We start from the raw sequence: 18,588 nt of genomic DNA, 5'->3' as shown, positions 1-18,588 counted from the left end.
GCTCTCTCTCAATTACTATCGCGTTCAACAGCTCAGCGCTTCTATCGCGTACTTTGAGGCTAGTCGTTTTATCTTCAGCTGCACAGACGCAGTTGAAATCCCCAAGAAACACAACATGTCGTTCTGTTTTCAAAAATCCTTCAGCATACTTAAAAAAAATTTCGCGTTCATGAATTTTGTTCGGTGCGTAGATGCACACAGCGCGCCACAGTAGACCAGCAAAAATAAAATCACATGCGACAAGTCTCCCACTTTCGCAGGTGGACACTTCTTCTACAACCGATATGCTATTGCGAATAAAAATGACGCAGCCTCCTGACCGCCCAACAGCATGGCACACACATACACTGTATCTAGATCGAAAAACTTGAACCATCTGTTCTGTTTGCTCCTCACTCTCAATTTTTGTTTCTTGTACAGCCAGAAGGTCAACGTCATTCTCTAAAAGCATGCGACTAATCTGACACTGCCGCCTGCGTGAACACATTCCTCGCACATTCAATGTCGCAACGCGTAGGCCAGATTTAAAGTTAGACGCCATCTCATGGGGTTGCTTGGCCAAGCGTCCTACTCACATCGCTGCTGTGGGGTTCTTGTGGTCATCGTTGAAGGCTACTGGAACGGGTCCTCCGCTAGGGCGGAGGCGTTTTAGGGGCCACCCTACTGCCAGGCGGCACGTTCGGCTTCGGTTTAAGCATAGACCGCCGCGTAGTCGATGCCTTCGTTGGAGGTTCGCCGGTGCCTGACGCAGTAGTTATTCCTGTATTGCCAGTGTCTTCGTGAGCACGCTTAGCAGCGATGCTTCCGGTCATAAGCATCTCGACGTCCGTTGCTTCCTGGCCGACTTCTTGCGGCAGTGACGATGACGCGCTTGCTGCCTTCACGCCTGCGTCGCATGTTGCAGTCTCTGGCTTCGTTTCCGGGGCTGCAGCCAAGGGCTCACCCCCCAGGTTCGCTTCCTGGACAGCTCCTGGGGAGGGTTCAAGGGGCTTTGCAGGAGTCTTTGCCACGTCGTTGTCCTCCCTGCTAGCTTCTTCGGCATCTGCGGCGTCCATCATGTGTTCGGATACTACGTCCCTTTGGAGTGGGCCTGTAACGCTGGCATAAGAGCGCACACATTGGGAATCATCGTGGCCGAAGCGACGACAGACCCCACATCGTGGAACGCGGCACTCTCGCCGGATGTGTCCGATGCCACGGCATCGGAGGCAGAGCGGCGCTCTGCCAGGAACGAAGACGAGCGCCATATCCTCAGCAACACGCAGTTGGTGTGGTAGGTCGTCCACAGTGAGGCCCACATTTAATTTCAGCGTCACCGAGCGGGTGGTTGATCCTTTGTCAATGCAGCCCTTGACCTTCCACTTGTCTCTGCTAATTTCCGTCACTTTTCCAAACGGCGCCAAAGCCACTCGCACGTCTTCGTCCGGTACGCCATGAAGCAGCCAGTATAGCTTCAGTCGGACACCTCGATCGCGCGGGTCGATGACCATGCAGCGGTGGTCTTTAACGTTGAACGCTTCAGCTTCTAATATCTTCCTCTTGCCTTCCTCGTCCTTAAACGTCACTGCCCATAGGTGATTCATTTGGTATGCCCCGAGGGCAACCACTTCCGGCAGCAACGAAAGACGTGCAAGGCTATCTCGGACATGCTCCACTCGATATGGCCTGGCTTTCACATCGGCATGCAAAAAAACGGTGTTTAAAACAGAAGCACCTGTGGGCAGATGAGGCAGAACAACCTGGTAGTCTTCAGCCGGCTTTTCAGTACACCTGATACCACGGCCCAAACGGGCCGCTGAAACCGCCCCTACAAGGGAGTACATGATAGCACGTCCTTCCACTTCGGTAGCCAAGACGCGTCTGCACTGAGCCACGAGTTCGATGCTTCAAAGCGGTACAAAAGCGTCTCTAGTGAACGCGGTGTTGCCTTAGAAACGAGCTGTTTCTAATGCTCAGGCGTGCGTCGCTTGCTCAGGCGCACATTTCGTTGTCGCGCCGAACGCTGCGTTGCTCGACGCTCACCGCGTCCGATGCGGGACGCGTAGTCGCTGCGCCATAGCCCATTGTCTTACACCCCTTGGCGGGTCGACGGGAACGCTATCGCGTTCCACTCTTGAAGGCGAAGCTTAAGCGTCCTACAATTTTTTTCCCATTCTTCATGTGATACCGCCTATTTTTGTCGTGGTGTGCGGTGCATATTTTAACGAGATGTGCTCCCGTTATTCGTGTTGCTGCTATATATTTGTAGGCTATAGTAGATGCTTGTGGCGCAGAGGTGACACATGTGACGTTGTCTTCGTGGGCGGGGAGTGTGTCTTCTCAGTGACGAAGGCCTCGCGGACCTTGGCTTCAATATTCTGAAAACAATACAATCATCAGCCAAAAGTCCTATACATGAAGAAATGCTATTGGACTTATCGCAATCTCATTAATGTAAATTAGGAAAAGTAAAGGGCCTAGGACACCGCCCTGTGGGACTCCCGAAGTTACACCAGCTAGGGAAGAACCACAGCTATTAACAAATGTAAATTATTTACAATATCATAAAAACATTCTAATCCGAGACAAACTAGCAAAGTCTAGTTCGAGGGAATTTCATTGTGAAAACGGCCAGCAATGAGGAACACCGTCAAAAGCTTTGGAGGAATCAAGAAAAATGCTGTAAGTTTTGAAGTTATTGTCCGTATTAAAGTCTGTTGTAAATTTAAGCAATTGCGTATCACAGGACAGATGTTTTACGCCCCAGGTTTCTGAGGACTTCTTAGAAACAAAATTTGCTCTGCGCTTCTTCAAAAGAGGCCCAACTCATGTCGTTCCACACTGCCTCATTTGTGGGTTTATTGCCGGCTACCAAAATCAACCGACCTACCAATCTTTGGTACACTTCGAATGTCGAGAAGATGTGCGATTTTAAGCACACAATGGCAAGTGTAACCACTAGGACTGGCATCATTACTCGCTTGAGATTCCTCGCCCCACCTCATATTTATTTAGCCTGAAAGTCCTCCATTTTTCACAATTGCTGCATCGCACTTCCCATCCATTCTTAGATTATCTTTTTCGTCGTTTATGTGTACACCCAGGTAATTATATTTCTCGGCTATGAGTACAGAGGTGCTGTTGAAATGACACCCCGTCATTACAAGTCTCTTCGTTGGAGATATAATTCCAGATTTCTATGTGCCAAACTGAAGGTCTAACATTGTCGCTGCATTGCCACACATAATCGCAAGTCGCTGTGAATTTCTCGCATTGTCCGCTATAAACACTATGTCGTGGTATACATCAGCCTACTGAATTTCTGTTTAACCCTTTGCACATTACCGATGTAAAATACATGGAAGCCTGATTCGCCCTTGTCCAATCGTCTTTTTATGCCCTTAACGCAAGGCATGAACAACAATAAAAACCGAGGGAATCCTTCCTTATGACCACGCGGAAATTTCCACAACTTCATTGCATATTCACAAGGATGGATGGATAGATCTTATGAGCGCCCCCTTTGGAGCGGAGTGGTGGATTGCGCCACCAAGCTGTTATTATTATATTGCCTAATGTCCTACCTATGTTAAAAAATAAAAAATACCCCCTACCCCATCAATTCCCATAAACAAAGTTTCTGAACCCATATATTGAACTTTGCTTTTCCCTACTTTTCTTCCACTAATCTTCCAATCGCCTCTTATTAACCTCTATATCGAACACGTTTACTTTCCCCCTGCTCTCGCTGCACCCAAGGGCTTCAAGGAGGCCAGTGGTACCTTGTACCTTGGTGCCACATTCTAATAAAACATGCTCCATCGCTTCCCTAGCTTTACTGCACCACATAGAGTTTCTCACTATAACACCTAGAAAAAAATCTGGCGCCACCATCTATGGGAGTTTCCTAAGGCGCGCTATGCCGTCATGGGATCGAATGACGGTATATGTATCTGCGAGGCTTATGTTCGCTGACGTTGTAAGACGCTTCCTCTAAAACGTGGATATGGCTACGCAAATAACGCGTTCTTAAAGTAAAATCTTAACAAAAGGTTTTCATTCATCCATATTACATCTTCCAATGAAGTTTACTTACCTAAATGCATAACCAAGCGAATAAAAGCAAGAACAAACAACAAATTGTTCCAAAGCGAGCGCGAATTTTGTCGTCTGTCTTCCAACTTTAGCGGCCCGCTGATACTTTATACATTTCATATAATTGTGCATGCAATAACAAGATCTCATAATTAAACAAAAGATGTTTTCGTGTAACAATAAAACTAACACATTTACGTGCTGTTTTAGTAGAGAATGAATCATTGAGACAGACGGAATGGTGTTTTCCAGGCAGGTGTCCTGGCTCTCCAAAAACAATGCCTATCGGAAGTCAAAATCTATACCGGCATTTCTATGCATACCACAGAGCAGCAGAGCCAGATTTCCCTCCAGCTAGCATAATGAGAAACAATATGCCGCACCGCTTCTTCCTTCTTATATCTTGCTTTGTAAGTGAGTTTTCTAAGGCATCCTGACCTCGCTTTTTAATTGCGTGTTCTAAGGTAACCTGATCTCGCTTAGAAGTCATAAGCTTCCCTTTGAGTTATCATAAGTTTTTTTTCCTGATTTCATTTTTTCCTCTTAAGTAGTTACTGATGGCAGGTTTATTTTCCATTGCCGCCCCCCATAAGATTATCTAAGCCTCTCTGAATTTGTTGCTGTATTGCTCACCATACAGGCCGCATACTTGCTGGTAAGCTTCCTAGTTCTTTTCCTGAACTCTGAATCAATGTTTTTCCTGTACAAATACCTGAACACTCCCCCAGCCCATTTCCTTTTTTAGATATTTCTCAGTATTTCCTCATAATTAATTTTACTGTAAGCTTCCCTCACTTCAAAACTTGCCCAGCCCATATCACACTGCACAGCTTCATTTGTAGTCGTTCCGTGAGCGCCCAGTATGAGGAAATGTCCAAAGGTGACTTGCCAGCTTTGAAAAATTGAATGAGGCGACTTACATTCTTGCGGAACCGTACCAGTCTGCCAGGAGTCGTTGTATAGGAGCAAGAGTGCCTTCCGAGTTTGGTCTCCTAGATTACACAGGGCACGATATGTAGTTCCGTCAGGTTTTGGTGCTGAAGAACGCCCGCACAAATCCAGCGCAACTTCTAGCTTCCATAGAAAAAGGACAATCCATGCGGGGATTGCGTGAGAACAGTGGGTAGTCGAACGTTCCCGTACCATTCAATCAGAATTTCCTTCGCCAGCAATCTTTCTGCAGAAAGGTTCAGCGACGTCAATATCCCTACATTGTAGATGGTGTACCAGAGATTTAAATGGGTGGCGCTGGCCACATGTTGTGCGAAGGTCACGAACAGTCCTCCATATAAGCGACAAAGGTTTTCGCGGATCCACGGACTCGCAAAAGGATACCCATTGTCGCGAAGCCAGCTTGTTCATGTGACGCTGTATTTTCTTTTGTGTTCGTCTAGCCAAGCTCAAATCATGATTGGACTTCGTGCATCTATATATTCGTTCCACACGATGGGGAATTGCTCGAAGTTTCTTGAGTTCGATGTCGAAATCGGTGTGGGCAGAACTATTCAAAAGCGAATGCGTGGTTGCTTGTATGGCATCCTTTATCGCGCGCTGTAGGTTATAGGAGTTGCTGTCACGACAACACTCTTCCATGATTATTTTGTATTTAGGCCAATTGGTGCACTGGACGGTTCTAGAGGACGTGGAGCTAGTCAAACCTTCGATCTTCAAATAGAATGGGATGTGGTCGCTACCCCGCGTTTCTAAATCCGAAAACCAGTGCACTCTTCTCGAAAGCGAACAAGAAATGAAGGTAAGGTCCGAGCAGCTACTATACACTGATCCACGCAGATGAGTAGACCTTCCATCATTTGACAGGCAAAATTCGCGTTCAGAAGCAAAGGACACCAACGTTCTGCCTCTAGAGTTCACTTTGGAGCTTCCCCATGGGTAATGGTGAGCACTAAAGTCGCCAGTGATCACCCACAGCTGTGGAGTCAAAATTCCCCGTAAGCGCTCACAATCTAGACGACTTGTTGGAGATAAGTAGGCTCCAAGAGTTGTGAACGTGAGCTTTTTCTTCTTCCCTGTTAAGCACACGTAGTGATTTACTTCGTCAGGAGGCACTGGGTGGTGCACATAAGTCATGGCGTATAAACACAACAACCTTGCTGGACTCTCCGTGGGTAGAGGACATAAAGCATTCATACCCGGACAGTCTGATGGAAGCTGACAGGTTGGGCTCACGAATCACGATAATGAGGAATTGCTGCGTACAGACAAACTGTCTAAAGTCGGGCATGAATGACAAGCCCTCTGCCAGCTGTGTCGGAAAAGAATGGAAATAATTATTTCAACACGTCCGGAATGGTACTTAGAGTACTATGAAATCTACCCAGATGCTATGGCCGAATCCAGGCGTGGCCGTTCGTCAACAAACAACATAGTTGATTTGGTAACATTTGTGCAACACCAGAAGACCTGTAAACGACTATCTGCTGCTCTGTTTCTAGACATTAAGGAGGCTTACGATAATGTCACCCATGAAGCCATCCTTAGCGCGTTAGGAGCCGTAGGACTTGGTGGTAAGGTATAGATGTGGGTGTGCAACTACTTACACAGGAGAAGAAAGGGGGTTAACCGAGGGGCCCGACTTTTTATTAGTCATATCATGAGAAGCCAACAAACACTGACATCAAGGACAACATAGGGGAAATTACTTGTGCTTAATAAATGCCATGAAGGAACGATAAATTAATGGAAAATTAAAGTGGATGAAAAAACAACTTGCCGCAGGTGGGAACCGAACCCACAACCGTCGCATTTCGCGAAGGTTGTGGGGAAACAGCGATGGGGAAACAGCGCCGTGGTAGCTCAATTGGTAGACCACCGCACGCGAAATGCGAAGGTTGTGGGTTCGGTTCCCACCTGCGGCAAGTTGTTTTTTCATCCACTTTAATTTTCCATTAATTTATTGTTTCTTCGTTGCATTTATTCAGCACAAGTAATTTCCCCTATGTTGTCCTTGGTGTCAGTGTTTGTTGGCTTCTCATAATATGACTTACAGAGGAGATCCTTCTACGTGCACACACATAATGGCCCGACACCCGAGCAGTATGGTAGCCGTGGGGGGCCTGAAGGCGGAGTGCTGATCCCGATGCTTTTCAACCTAACCCTCATTCGATTAATTGACAACCTGTGAAGCATCGTACGACTTTCCATCTATGCAAGTGACATATGCATTTGGGCATCAATCATAACACGACTTCAGCTTCGCGCTCAGCTTCAGATGGCAGCCAACCCCCCCCCCCCCCCCTCAACGACATCTTGCTACGTTCCTCACCAAGGACTTGAAATTTCATGCGGAAAGTGCTCAATGGTGGCATTCACAAGGAAGCCAATGTCTTCTTACGGCATATTATTTACGGACAACTTATACCATACAGCAGAAGTCAAAGGTTCTTGGGAGTCGTAATTGACAGAGCCCAGTATTGGACTCCGAACGTGATTTACGTCACAAAGCGGCTGACTGCTATCTATCACTTGTTCAGGTTCCTTGCAGGAAAAAGTTGGGGAGTATCTATACATGTTATGTTACAACTGTACATGGAGTTGTTCGTTGGATTCCTGCGGTACAGGCTGCCTGCAATATCCAGCATCTGCAAGACTAACCTGCGTACGATTCAGAGCATTCAAGCCGATGACATGACAAGAGAAGAACTTTGAGTCCTGTGGCACCGAGATCTTGGGGAGCCGAAGCCGAAGGCTCCTGAAAATCGAAGTTGGTGTCTCCGCCCACGATGGGACCGGGAGATTAAGTCCCGCCGCAATGTCGTGGGCCCTCTGGACAGCCTGGAGTTGAATGTGGAGATTGAGGCTTTTGAGGGATTCCTGCCATTATTCTTTCTTGATGGATGGAGAGGCATTAAGGGTTGGGCACAGCCAGCGCCTGCGCTCAAAAGATCATGAATCATGACCATACTGGGGCACGACTGTGAGTGGTCAGGATCTATCATGTTAAGGGACCAAGGAGTGGGATACGAACGGGTTTACAGAAGTCTGAGTGTGCTAGTCTGAGGTTTGTTCAATTTGGGGTGAAGGGGTGGAAATGTCCTCCTGCCCAGTCGATAACGGGAAACAATTTCATGGAAAGTACATAATGGATCTTTCTGGATGTTGACCTCGTCCAAGTCTGGCTACCCGCGACAGCGCGGTACGTGAAATCGCGCGCTCTGGGTATCTGGCCATTGTGGTATCAATGGCAATGATTCCGCCGATAACGCTGCTCGCACATCACATAAAGAACACAGCGTTCCAATTCCGCTTTCGAGGACAGACGCCGCAAGACAGCTTCGACACCTGGCACGCAGTCTCTCACTGACCGAGTGGAACTCGCCAAACTTACGACTTACACGATTGCAACGACTAAACCCCTCCCTGCAACTCCGACCTCCACTCGGACTTCTTTGATGTGAAGCCACGCTTCTCTGTCACCTTTGGTTAGGAGTTACCTTCACAAAGGCATACTCTACATTAGTTGGAGTGACCGACAGTGCAACATGCGAGGTCTGTGGCACCGAAGAAAACATCGGCCACCTGCTGTGCCACTGTCCACGATGTGCCCCAGAAAGACAAGAATTTACTAACGCTCTCCAAAAACGGGACAATAGGCCGCTTTCCGTGCAGGTGCTGCTGGAACACCGCCCACATCGCTCTTCGGCCCATAAAGCGGTGAAGGCACTTTTGTGCTTCTTGAGGACGACGGGCTTGTGTAAACTTCTGTGACTATTAGGGCAATTACTATTAGACCAGACACGTCAGCGGACACAGCGCTAACTTCCTTCTTTCCTTCCCTCCTCTCTCTTCCTGTTATCTTTGTTTTCCGTTTCCCATTCCCCCGGTATAGGGTAGCTAACCGGACGTTATTCTGGTTAACCTCCCTGCCTTCTGCTTTTCTCTTTCCTTCCTTCCCGTGAGCGCCCAATGCGAGGCGTCCAACTGACCCTTGATTGCCATTGGGTCTTGATTGCACGGCTGATTTCAAGCAAACAACCGCATTTCCAAATGTAAGTCCTGGAACCATTACACTTCTCCACATACTCAAGAGCACCTTTTACCTATTGTATCCCCACAGCACAATGCGTTTCAGTATGGCCGCATTTCTCTTCCCCTTTACTGTTACAGATTTTCCTGTGTTTCCATGTATCTGTTGCCTTCGTTTATCCATATATACCAAGGTATCTGTATTCTTTTACGCCAGCTATTTCCTGGCCCTGTATTGTCACTGTCTGTTCGCTGTTTTCTTTGACTACCATACCATCTGCTTTCTTTAACGCTAAATTTCAGCCCTAAATTCCCGCCTTCCTGTCCACAGATATTAGTAAATGGTGCATACCACTTTACTTGTTGGCTAGCAACACAATGTACTCCGTATAAAACAAACCTGGAAGCTGCTGCTCTACTACTGTACCCACCAGTTTGTGCGAAAGATTAAACCCGATATTACTTCCTTCTAGCGCCCTTTCCATCCTCACCATGTACATTATAAACAGCAGTGGTGATAAAGGGCACCCTTGCCTAAGTCCCTAGTTGATATCAACTTTCTCCTCGGTCCTCATCCCTTCACATTCAATGCAAACGGTATTTTCTAGGTAAATCTCTCTCAGAAGCTGTAGACAGTGGTCGCCTAAGCCTTCCCCTTCCAGAATGTCCCAGAAAATTTCGCGGTCTGCGTTGCCCTATGCTCCTGTAATGTCTAGAAAGGACACATATAACGGTATCCTTTCTACCCTTGATACTTAACTACATTGAGCAAGGACAAGTAAGTTATCATCCAAAAGTCTGCCTATTATGAAGCCATTCTGAAGTTCTCCGAAAATGTCATTACTATCTGCCCATGCTTACCGGACAGAGAATACAATGCGGGGAAGGCAACGCCATCTGATGGGGTTCCAGTGATCCAAACTTTGCTTCACTGTCACCGAACTGTCCTTTCTCATTGGTGGAAGCGCATGCGTCATCACGCATACATCAAGCAAAGGAAGCACCTCCAGCGCGCTGCTTATGGCTCAGGAGCGGTGCCATCAGCGCCGATGGCGCGAAACTGAGTAAAGCGGCATCGTGAGTGCTTCTCTCTCTCTCACCCCTCCCTCTCTCACCTCTCTCGCTGTCGACGGTGCCCACGGCGAGAAATTGAGCAACAAGCTAAAAAATGCTAACGCTTCAAAATACAATCACTGTAGGTTAGTCATTATTGTGTCACTTATATTTTTCTGTATCTCAGTATAGTGTTGTTGTCACAGCAATAAATTCAATTTGACAGTTCGGTATGACTCTACGTTCTTCACTGTCTGATACGCAAAGATACGCTCGCCTAGTTTTGATCTTGCCTAGTAGAAGTTCCTGCGAGCCATGCTGTGGATTGCCTTGTGCTATTGACTACTTTATTGCTATGTCAATAGTCCGAAATTAAGTAATCACTTGCGCTTCGTGCACCCTTTGAGCGAGCCGCATACACAGTCATTCTTATTGTGTTATAAAAGCAAGCTCCAATGTCGCTGTTAAGGTTCTTTTCCAAAGAATACTCTGAAACTGCAACTTTTGTGCCGTTTTCCAACAGCGTGCCGCGATTGCCGATAGCACCTCAACATTGACTATTCCGAGCAATGACACGAAAGTCAGTGCCATTGTGAAACCATTACCGAAACCACACTTACTGTGCCTTGCTTTCGACATCCCGTCAATGTAGCTTTCTTGACAAATGGCTTTTCGATAGAGTTGCAAAACAGGTTTGACGTGATTACGTCACCTCACGGACTAAACGATTCCCCTACCAAACCTACTCGCGTTACTACAAGAAAATATCAACCTTTTCTCGCGGGCAAAAGAAAAATCTATAGATCGGTGAGCAATTGGCTTTCTGATGCACGGCCCCGCGAGTTTTTCGCAACACCATTTGCTGCATAGAACGCTCGCGTTTCAGACTCGTTGAAAAACAGGTACGTTCGGGCTATGTCGTCACAATCAGAGAAGCCTTTCGCGTTCGACGCCGAAAGCAAAGTAGTTTACGGACTTCTGCTTCTTTCTTCGTTCAAATAGGTTCTTTGTTTACTTTAAGCCTTTATACTTGTAATAAATGGAAATGTATGCAAACTCACTTTTAGAAGTCCATAGCATAGTGAGCCAAACTATGTCAGCTTCAGAACTTCTAACATTCAAGTGCTCCTTGGCTTTACCACTTCCTCAAATGTAAGAGCTTTGTCATGCCTGTAAATGTACACTCGAATTTTTTTTAAATTTTGGAAAGAATTTCGAGAAGCAATACAAACACTTCAGGAACAGAATGAAAGAGCAAACCGATCTTAAAAGGCAAAAGTTTATCAATAAGCCCTGAAGCAACAACGCCTAATATGTATCGCCTCTCTCTTCAAAGAAAAATGCTTAGAAGTGGAAGGACTTGCACGATACATTGTACAAAGTGTACAATGCCTTAAATTAATCTGATCAATTCATATTTTTCTATTTTATAATTAAACGAAGGAAAATAAAGAGGTAGGACTATTTATAGCCAGCTATCAAACTATCTCGAATACATTGCTCCGGAAAAAGGAATTTGTTCAAACATCTGCCACTGAACTCACATTCCTATAAATGAATAGAAGAAAGCTGTTAATAAGCGTATGTTGAAGCCTCACCGCCTGCGGTCTCAACATTATCTGGCGTGTGGTGTGTTGCGAATGTGTGAAAGCGATAATAGTTTTCAGCTTACTCTGAAGTCTCGTAAGAAAATAATTGAATGGATGGAACGTGCTTGTTTTACACATGTATCTTTTCTTTATTAAAAGTATTTAAGGAGAGGTTCGAGCCTATGTGTGGTGCCGGCTAGTCCTCTTCTCTTATATGATAGTTATTGTCTGAAAGTTGTGAACAATCAAACTGGACTAATGAGTACATGAATGAATATTCACGTGCTAAGTCTCAGTACTGCAATATAAATAAATGCTCGCGCCCAAAAATAGTGTTCACATAGCATAAATACGGACAAAACCCAAGTGTTCCCACGCAATACGCGAGTTGATACAGTTTAAATGTTCACAAAACCAAGATGTTCACACAGAAGATATTGGGCACTCGAATGCTGCACTCCCAACGCAACAAATAGAAATACTACATGAACACGAAGATACAGCGAACATGTAATTAAGGGTTTCTGTTAATAATGACAATGCGAGCAATAACTATTGTATGACTTAGTATATTTTTGATATTTTTGATTCCTCTAAAAATTGTATTAAGGCGCGCGCAGCGATGTTTTCAAGTTTTTCTTTTATGCCATGGATCTTAAATTTTTCCTCAGGATTGTATCCTATCCAAGATATGTAGCTTTTCCGAAAGGTTGTTGCGGGGAGCATCATAAATTTTACAGTGTAGAAGAAGGAGTTCTATATCTTCTTTAGCCTCTTCACATGAGCATGCAGCCCTGTTAGTTATTCTTATCCTTTAGAGGAAGCTTTTAGTATAGGCAGTGCCTAGCCGAAGCCTTTGAAATGTTGTTTCAACAGGTTGACTAATTTTAAACGAAATATTGAATTCTATTCCAGGAACTATATTATATAATTGATCATATTTCTTGTCCGTCAAGCTAAATTACACCGCCAATATATCACGCCTAAATGATATGATGTGTATATTTACTCCTTCTTGAAGACAGTGCCTTCCTTGGCTGGTTACCGCCACTTTTCCGTATGGGGTAAATCTGCTCCTCACTTCTAGCCTTTTTGGTCAGCCTATCATTGAGACAGGGCAGTCTAACTATCTGGGCCGATCCTGAAGGTAGTGCGCTCTAAACCGGACGTTCTTCTTACTGCCCTCATGCAAGCGGTGACGCGATAGAGTGCTGCGCACAGTAACACCGCCTTCAGCGCGTAGAGGAGCGCGACATAGTACTGTCGCGGAGAAATTTCTGTACATCCGTAGAAGCACCATGGAATGAGCCCGGCGCTCGTTCCCTACAAGCCTTCGAAATGCCATGCCGCACCAGAAGAAATTGCTTACCGAAATGGACTTTGAGCTGTACTGTTTACACGTCCCACTCTCAGCCTCAACTTGCCTAGGAAGACACTGTCCTTTTTGAATTCAACTAGAATTTGAATCGCGTTACATATTTCTTTCCCAGTGCAGAGAATGCTGGCGCAGGCAAACTTGTCTGCATTTCGTGCAAAAATATTTTTCCGTCTTTCTTTTGCTGAGTAAAGTGTTCGCTGTTTGCTTGAAATATATTTTCTATTACAACATGTTCTCGAACTTATTTTGCATTTTACGCCAGTTTTTTCGACGTCTTGAAATCACTAATGCGAGCGTTCTTCTTGTTCAGTACAGTAAGCGCAGGTCTCTTTAAGCCGGCTATCACAAAATCTAATAACTCAGGAAAGAATAATAATAAAAAAGAAACCGTATTTGTTATTTTAATGGAGACAGCTCTGACAAGCTATTTCATAAACACTCCTGTAATGAATGAATAAAAATTGTTCCATGCAAGGCAAGCTGGGAAACTTAGCTCAGACTGGCGAACATACATCAAAATATCGGCCGTTAGGCTAACAGCTTCTCGGGAAATGGGGCCTCGGAAACCCAGTTCTTCTTCATAAATGGATATTCCTAGGGGTCATTTATATTATCGTCGACATTTCTTGTGAATTGTTAATCCTTTGTTGCACAGGGTGTAACTATGCGGGAATGTTCACGAAGGCCACTGTAGAAGATTAAAATTATCGTCGCAAGTGTGGAAGTCGAGTGAGCATCGTAAACGCCACCGTTTTAGAGTCTTGGCTATCAGCCAGGAGCACGTTTAGAAATGGCGGAAGCTCTCGTTCCGACGTGACCTTGAATGTTCTGACAACCATTCTAACCGTAAGCTGTGATATACGACGGCTTTCTTTTAGCATTACGCAACTCACAAAAAATAAATAAATACATTTCGTTGACTTGGTGGTTTCACTAACCACAGTGCGCGAGAAATACCGCTGCGTTGGTCTCGAAATAGCCCAACTTCACGTCCTTCTTGTGGTATTTTGAGCACGCATTGGAGTTGTTGCTAGATCATTCCTTCTCATTCGTTCACAAGCGAGCTGGTACATCACCATCCGCTTTAAAAGCTGTTTATTTTTCAGGCCGCTTCAGAACGAAAAATACTGATCCTGATGGAATAGTCATTTGTCTATATTCGCTGCAGAATCGCTTATCTATGTAACGATGCGCAATTAAAAAAAAAATTCGCCGACTTGAACGCGCCACAGGCATTTTCTATTACGGAGACAAGTCCGCTAGCAAATCTCTTCGACGCACCTGTGAGGCTTGGCTGTACATGTAAGCAAAATTGAACAAAAACAATATACGCGACATCAACTAGTTGATAACCTGTATTTTGTCCCTATAAAAGAACCGTGCCTGACAACACGCAGCTCAAATTGTGGCTTTGATTAGGGCCTCCGGACATATGTTTGCACGCATGCATCCTTTTCTGCGGGTCCTAATCCTCATCCCTTGCACACTTCTCTCCTTCTTGATTCCTTCTGCGCAGATTATCAAGCTAGAGTATTGTATATCTTACTGCTCACTCTGACTTTCTTCAAATAAATTTAATCTCTCTTCCTCGGCTATACGAAGGAAGGAGGAAAAGAAAAACTTCAGGTCTAGAATGCCGGAAGGCAGTACATGCGCCTCCGTAAGCCAAACTGATATCTTTTATTTTCTGTGTCTACTCGCTAGCTGGTTCGGCCGCCAGTGAGCAGCATCATGGAAAAAAAGAATCCTACAATGATTTTCCCGTGTTTCTTGGGCTTCTTCTGTTTGTGGCAGTATATAGTGATGTAGGCTGTCGGATTCCTTCCTCCGCGAAAGGAGGCCAATAACTCAACAGCGTGAAAGCACCAAAAATACGGACTGCCTATCACGTCGCATGGTCACATGCTTACTTTCCTTAGTTTAATAAAATGAAGTTTACTATTTGCCATATGACCATCCCTCTCACGCTTTTTCATCTTTATCCATGACTATTCAGCAGTCTGGCAATGCGGCCGCATAGGAATAATCGGAATTAAAAATATTGTAATATTTTTTTTTCTGTTTGACCTCAATTATCTTTGCTAAAGTAAACTTCATTGTCCCGTTAGAGTGTGAAATTTTAGTTTTGTTTTGCTGCTTCGCTATGTATCTTCACATCCATTAACTGGTAACGTTCAAGTCTGATTCAACCGATGCGAAATATTCAGTTCAATATATATATATATATATATATATATATATATATATATATATATATATATATATATATATATATATATATATATATATATATATATATATATATATATATACACGAGAAGAAAGGGGGTTAACCGAGGGGCCAGATCTTTATTAGTCATATAATAAGAAGCCAGTGAACACTGACACCAAGGACAACGTTGGGGAAATTACTTGTGCTTAATAAATAAAACAAGAAACGATAAATTAGTCGAAATGAAAGATGATGAAAAAAGAAATTGCCGCAGGTTATATATATATATATATATATATATATATATATATTACGGAGCTTTGCGAGCAGCCGAATGGCCGTACTCCATTCACTTGTCACTTAAAGATAATCGCTTCATACAAGCATTCCAATACAGAAAAGCCACGTTTACTCAGATCCATGAACAGGCCATTGCTTCAATCATAAAGTGCTCGCAATATCAGCAGCAGCTGCCATTAGATACGCCGCATTTCCATGTACAAGCTAGTCTGTATGCAAAAATTGAACCGTTTCCACCTTGCCGTGTTATTGACATGGAAGCTTATATGTGCTGCCGACATGAAACTATCCGCCGGGAAGTCGCGAGTATCCCCTCAACAGTGGCAGTCAATTATACATGCCGTGTCGAACAAGAAATTGTATTGCCTGCAATTTGGAACTTGGTTAAACAATTTGAATTTGTGGCGCATTTGGAGTCCTTTCGCTTGCCCATAGGCATCGTCGGCGAAGTGCACAGGTTTTCATGAAAACAAGCAAAGCGCTAGAAAGCGGAAAATTTGGCTCTTATGCACGTGATTAGTGATTTCTTTTATTTGCATCTAAATCCGAAAAGACCTTATGCATTTTGTTCTTGTTGTTTTAGAGTGCAGCTCACAGGCGCGCTTTCTTGCGGAGAGCGTCCACGTTGTCCCTTATAACCGAGCGAACGAACACAGCGAGAGATGAAAGGGAACGCGGAGCGCAGCGGGAAATGAAAGAATGCGACAGCGAAGAGAGCGCGAGGAGGAAAGCCATGAAAAAGGGTGCAGGGGAACCACGAGGTCGAAAGCGGAGGAGGAGGGCATGGCAAAAGCGCGAGAGAAGCGTAGTGGCGCGTAAGACGCACTTTGCGATGACGGGGGCTACGAGACGGCACCAGAGTAGTGTGCTTTGTTTGTAAGGAAACAAAGCGCTTCATGAGCGGAGGTCTGCCTGCGGCAGCTGCTGTGAGTCGCGCCCACGCGCCACCCACGAGCCGCCTCTCTCCAACCCCCTAATATCGGGGCAGTCGCCCCACACATTCGCTCAATTCGCAACGTGGCGCACGAGAACCACGATATGAAAAGACGTATACAGCTGCGCTCAAATTTCGCATTAGGAAGTATCCCAATCGTCCTTGAATGCTTTCGTTTTGTTTTTTGAGCGCCAGAAGCAAGCCGATCCGGAAAGATGGCTGTTTTAATGTAAACAGTGTTTACTTATGGCTGACAAGAAATTAAAATTTATTTAGATTCCGGAGATTTACGTTGCAAATTCGCTATACGATAATGAGGCACACCGTAGTCGGGGATGATTTTTTTCTCCATAGGGTGCTTCAACGTGAACCTAAATCTAAGTGCGCAAGCGTTTTGCCATTTCTCATCGTTTTTGCGTTTTTGCTCATAGAAATGCGGCCTTCGCGACAGGGATCGAACCGGCCACTTCGAGCTAAGCAGGGCAATGACGTAGCCACTGAGCTACCGCGGCGGGCACTTTGTCCCACAGCCTCTGTCCCTAGTCAAGTACTAAATTCTTTTGGAGCAAACTATTTTACCACCGTCTGATGCAACTCCCGAACGTGGGCAGGGAATCACACCCGTGACCACGTGTTCAACACTGAGATTTCCCTTCTGCTGAGCCACCAAGAGTCAAACCGATCCAACACAAAGTCGGGGTTACCAGAGGCACACGAAAAACGTACGTCGTGAAACGAGCATGCTCCGAGCACTGAAAGGGCAGGGAAACCATTTCGAACAAGCTGTTGCCCCAAAAGCAAGAAACAGGATGAGAGAAAAACGAAAAGCACGTTTGTCTGAAACTTCAATTTCATTCGGGATGTGTCACTGTCTCTGCTTTGCAGGGCTAGGACGCTTCTACAGGAAGAGCTGTCACGGGATCCTGGTGTCGTGCCTTACTTCTGTAATACGATTTTCCTTTCTGGAAGCGGCCAAGAAAAAAAAGATGGAAGCAGGAAAGGCTACAAAATTGAGATACTTGTCGATGAAAGGAGACTCAGGTTTCTTATATTAAAAAAAAAAGAAAAGTCGGTCTGTACGTCGTGTTCCTCTTTTTCGTGTGTCCAAAAAATTTTAAAAGACGTACATGTTCGCTGTGTTTATGCTTCTTTCGTTGTTCTGGCACTTCGCATCAGCTGAGGAAATGGTACCCAAGATTTGTTATAGTTCTTGCTGTTTCAATTTGCTGTAGCGCCACAAACTTTTCTGCTTCAAAAAATTATCGAGAAAGAATCTTTCGCTCAGACCAAGGCGTCCTGGTGACTTCTTTATGATTTCCACTTCGTCTGCTCTCGCTTTTCTTCGCTCTGAAAGAAAGACGTACGGAGTGGGATAGAGTGGATGTTCTCTACTGCTGTTTAAAATTAATTAATTAGTTCCTATTAGGAATAGTATATATGGTCTAATTTTACGGCGGGATTCATATTGTACTTGTTCAGGCTGCTGTACCAGCAAGCAAAAAATTTCTTCCTGGTAATGTCCGCCTAGCCATATAGACAACCTGCAAGAAAGGCAGTAGCCTAGATATGATACATTTTTTTTTAAGTGCTACGCTTAAAAAGAAGCACCTCGTAGCTTTAGAAAACGCTCTATTCGTTATTCAGCTTTTTTGGTGAACAAATTTCCAATATATTGTAATAGTAACTATTCTCGCGCTTCGTTACCTCCCCCCCCCCTGCCTTTCTCTTTTCTTTTTTCTTTCCCCTGCCCATTTTGCCTTTGCGTTTCTCTTGCGTGAATGCATTCAGATATAACTTTTCTTTTACTGCGAGTTTGAAAGCAGTGATCTCGGCAAACAAAAATTTCTTGCTTCAGGCCAGAGACCATATACACCTATGTTCTAGCACTCGTTTGGCTGTCTCAAAACCGACTGACATCTCGATTATATCGAATACCTTAGCTTGCATCACTTCTTTTTTTTTTTCTTGCTGCCTTGTCAGATTCAAGGTTTGCTAATAGCACGCTTGTTCTTTCCTTCGGAGAGGGCAGGGGGGGGGGGGGCGTGGGGTGATGGATATTTGTACA

At 44.9% G+C, this 18,588-nt stretch overlaps 1 protein-coding gene across 1 annotated transcript; it reads right to left on the bottom strand.

Moving 5' to 3' along the window:
* Positions 1-632: 632 nt before the first annotated feature.
* Positions 633-1,583, bottom strand: LOC142577970 (uncharacterized). Its single transcript, XM_075687395.1, has one exon. It carries the CDS (start codon positions 1,581-1,583, stop codon positions 633-635), a length of 951 nt encoding a protein of 316 aa, XP_075543510.1.
* Between the last annotated feature and the right edge of the window lie 17,005 nt (positions 1,584-18,588).

Source organism: Dermacentor variabilis, chromosome 4 (assembly GCF_050947875.1).
Source record: "Dermacentor variabilis isolate Ectoservices chromosome 4, ASM5094787v1, whole genome shotgun sequence".
Taxonomy (NCBI): Eukaryota; Metazoa; Arthropoda; class Arachnida; order Ixodida; family Ixodidae; genus Dermacentor; species Dermacentor variabilis.
The sequence above is the reverse complement of the archived record's forward strand: the minus strand, read 5'-3'. Positions and strand labels throughout refer to the sequence as shown.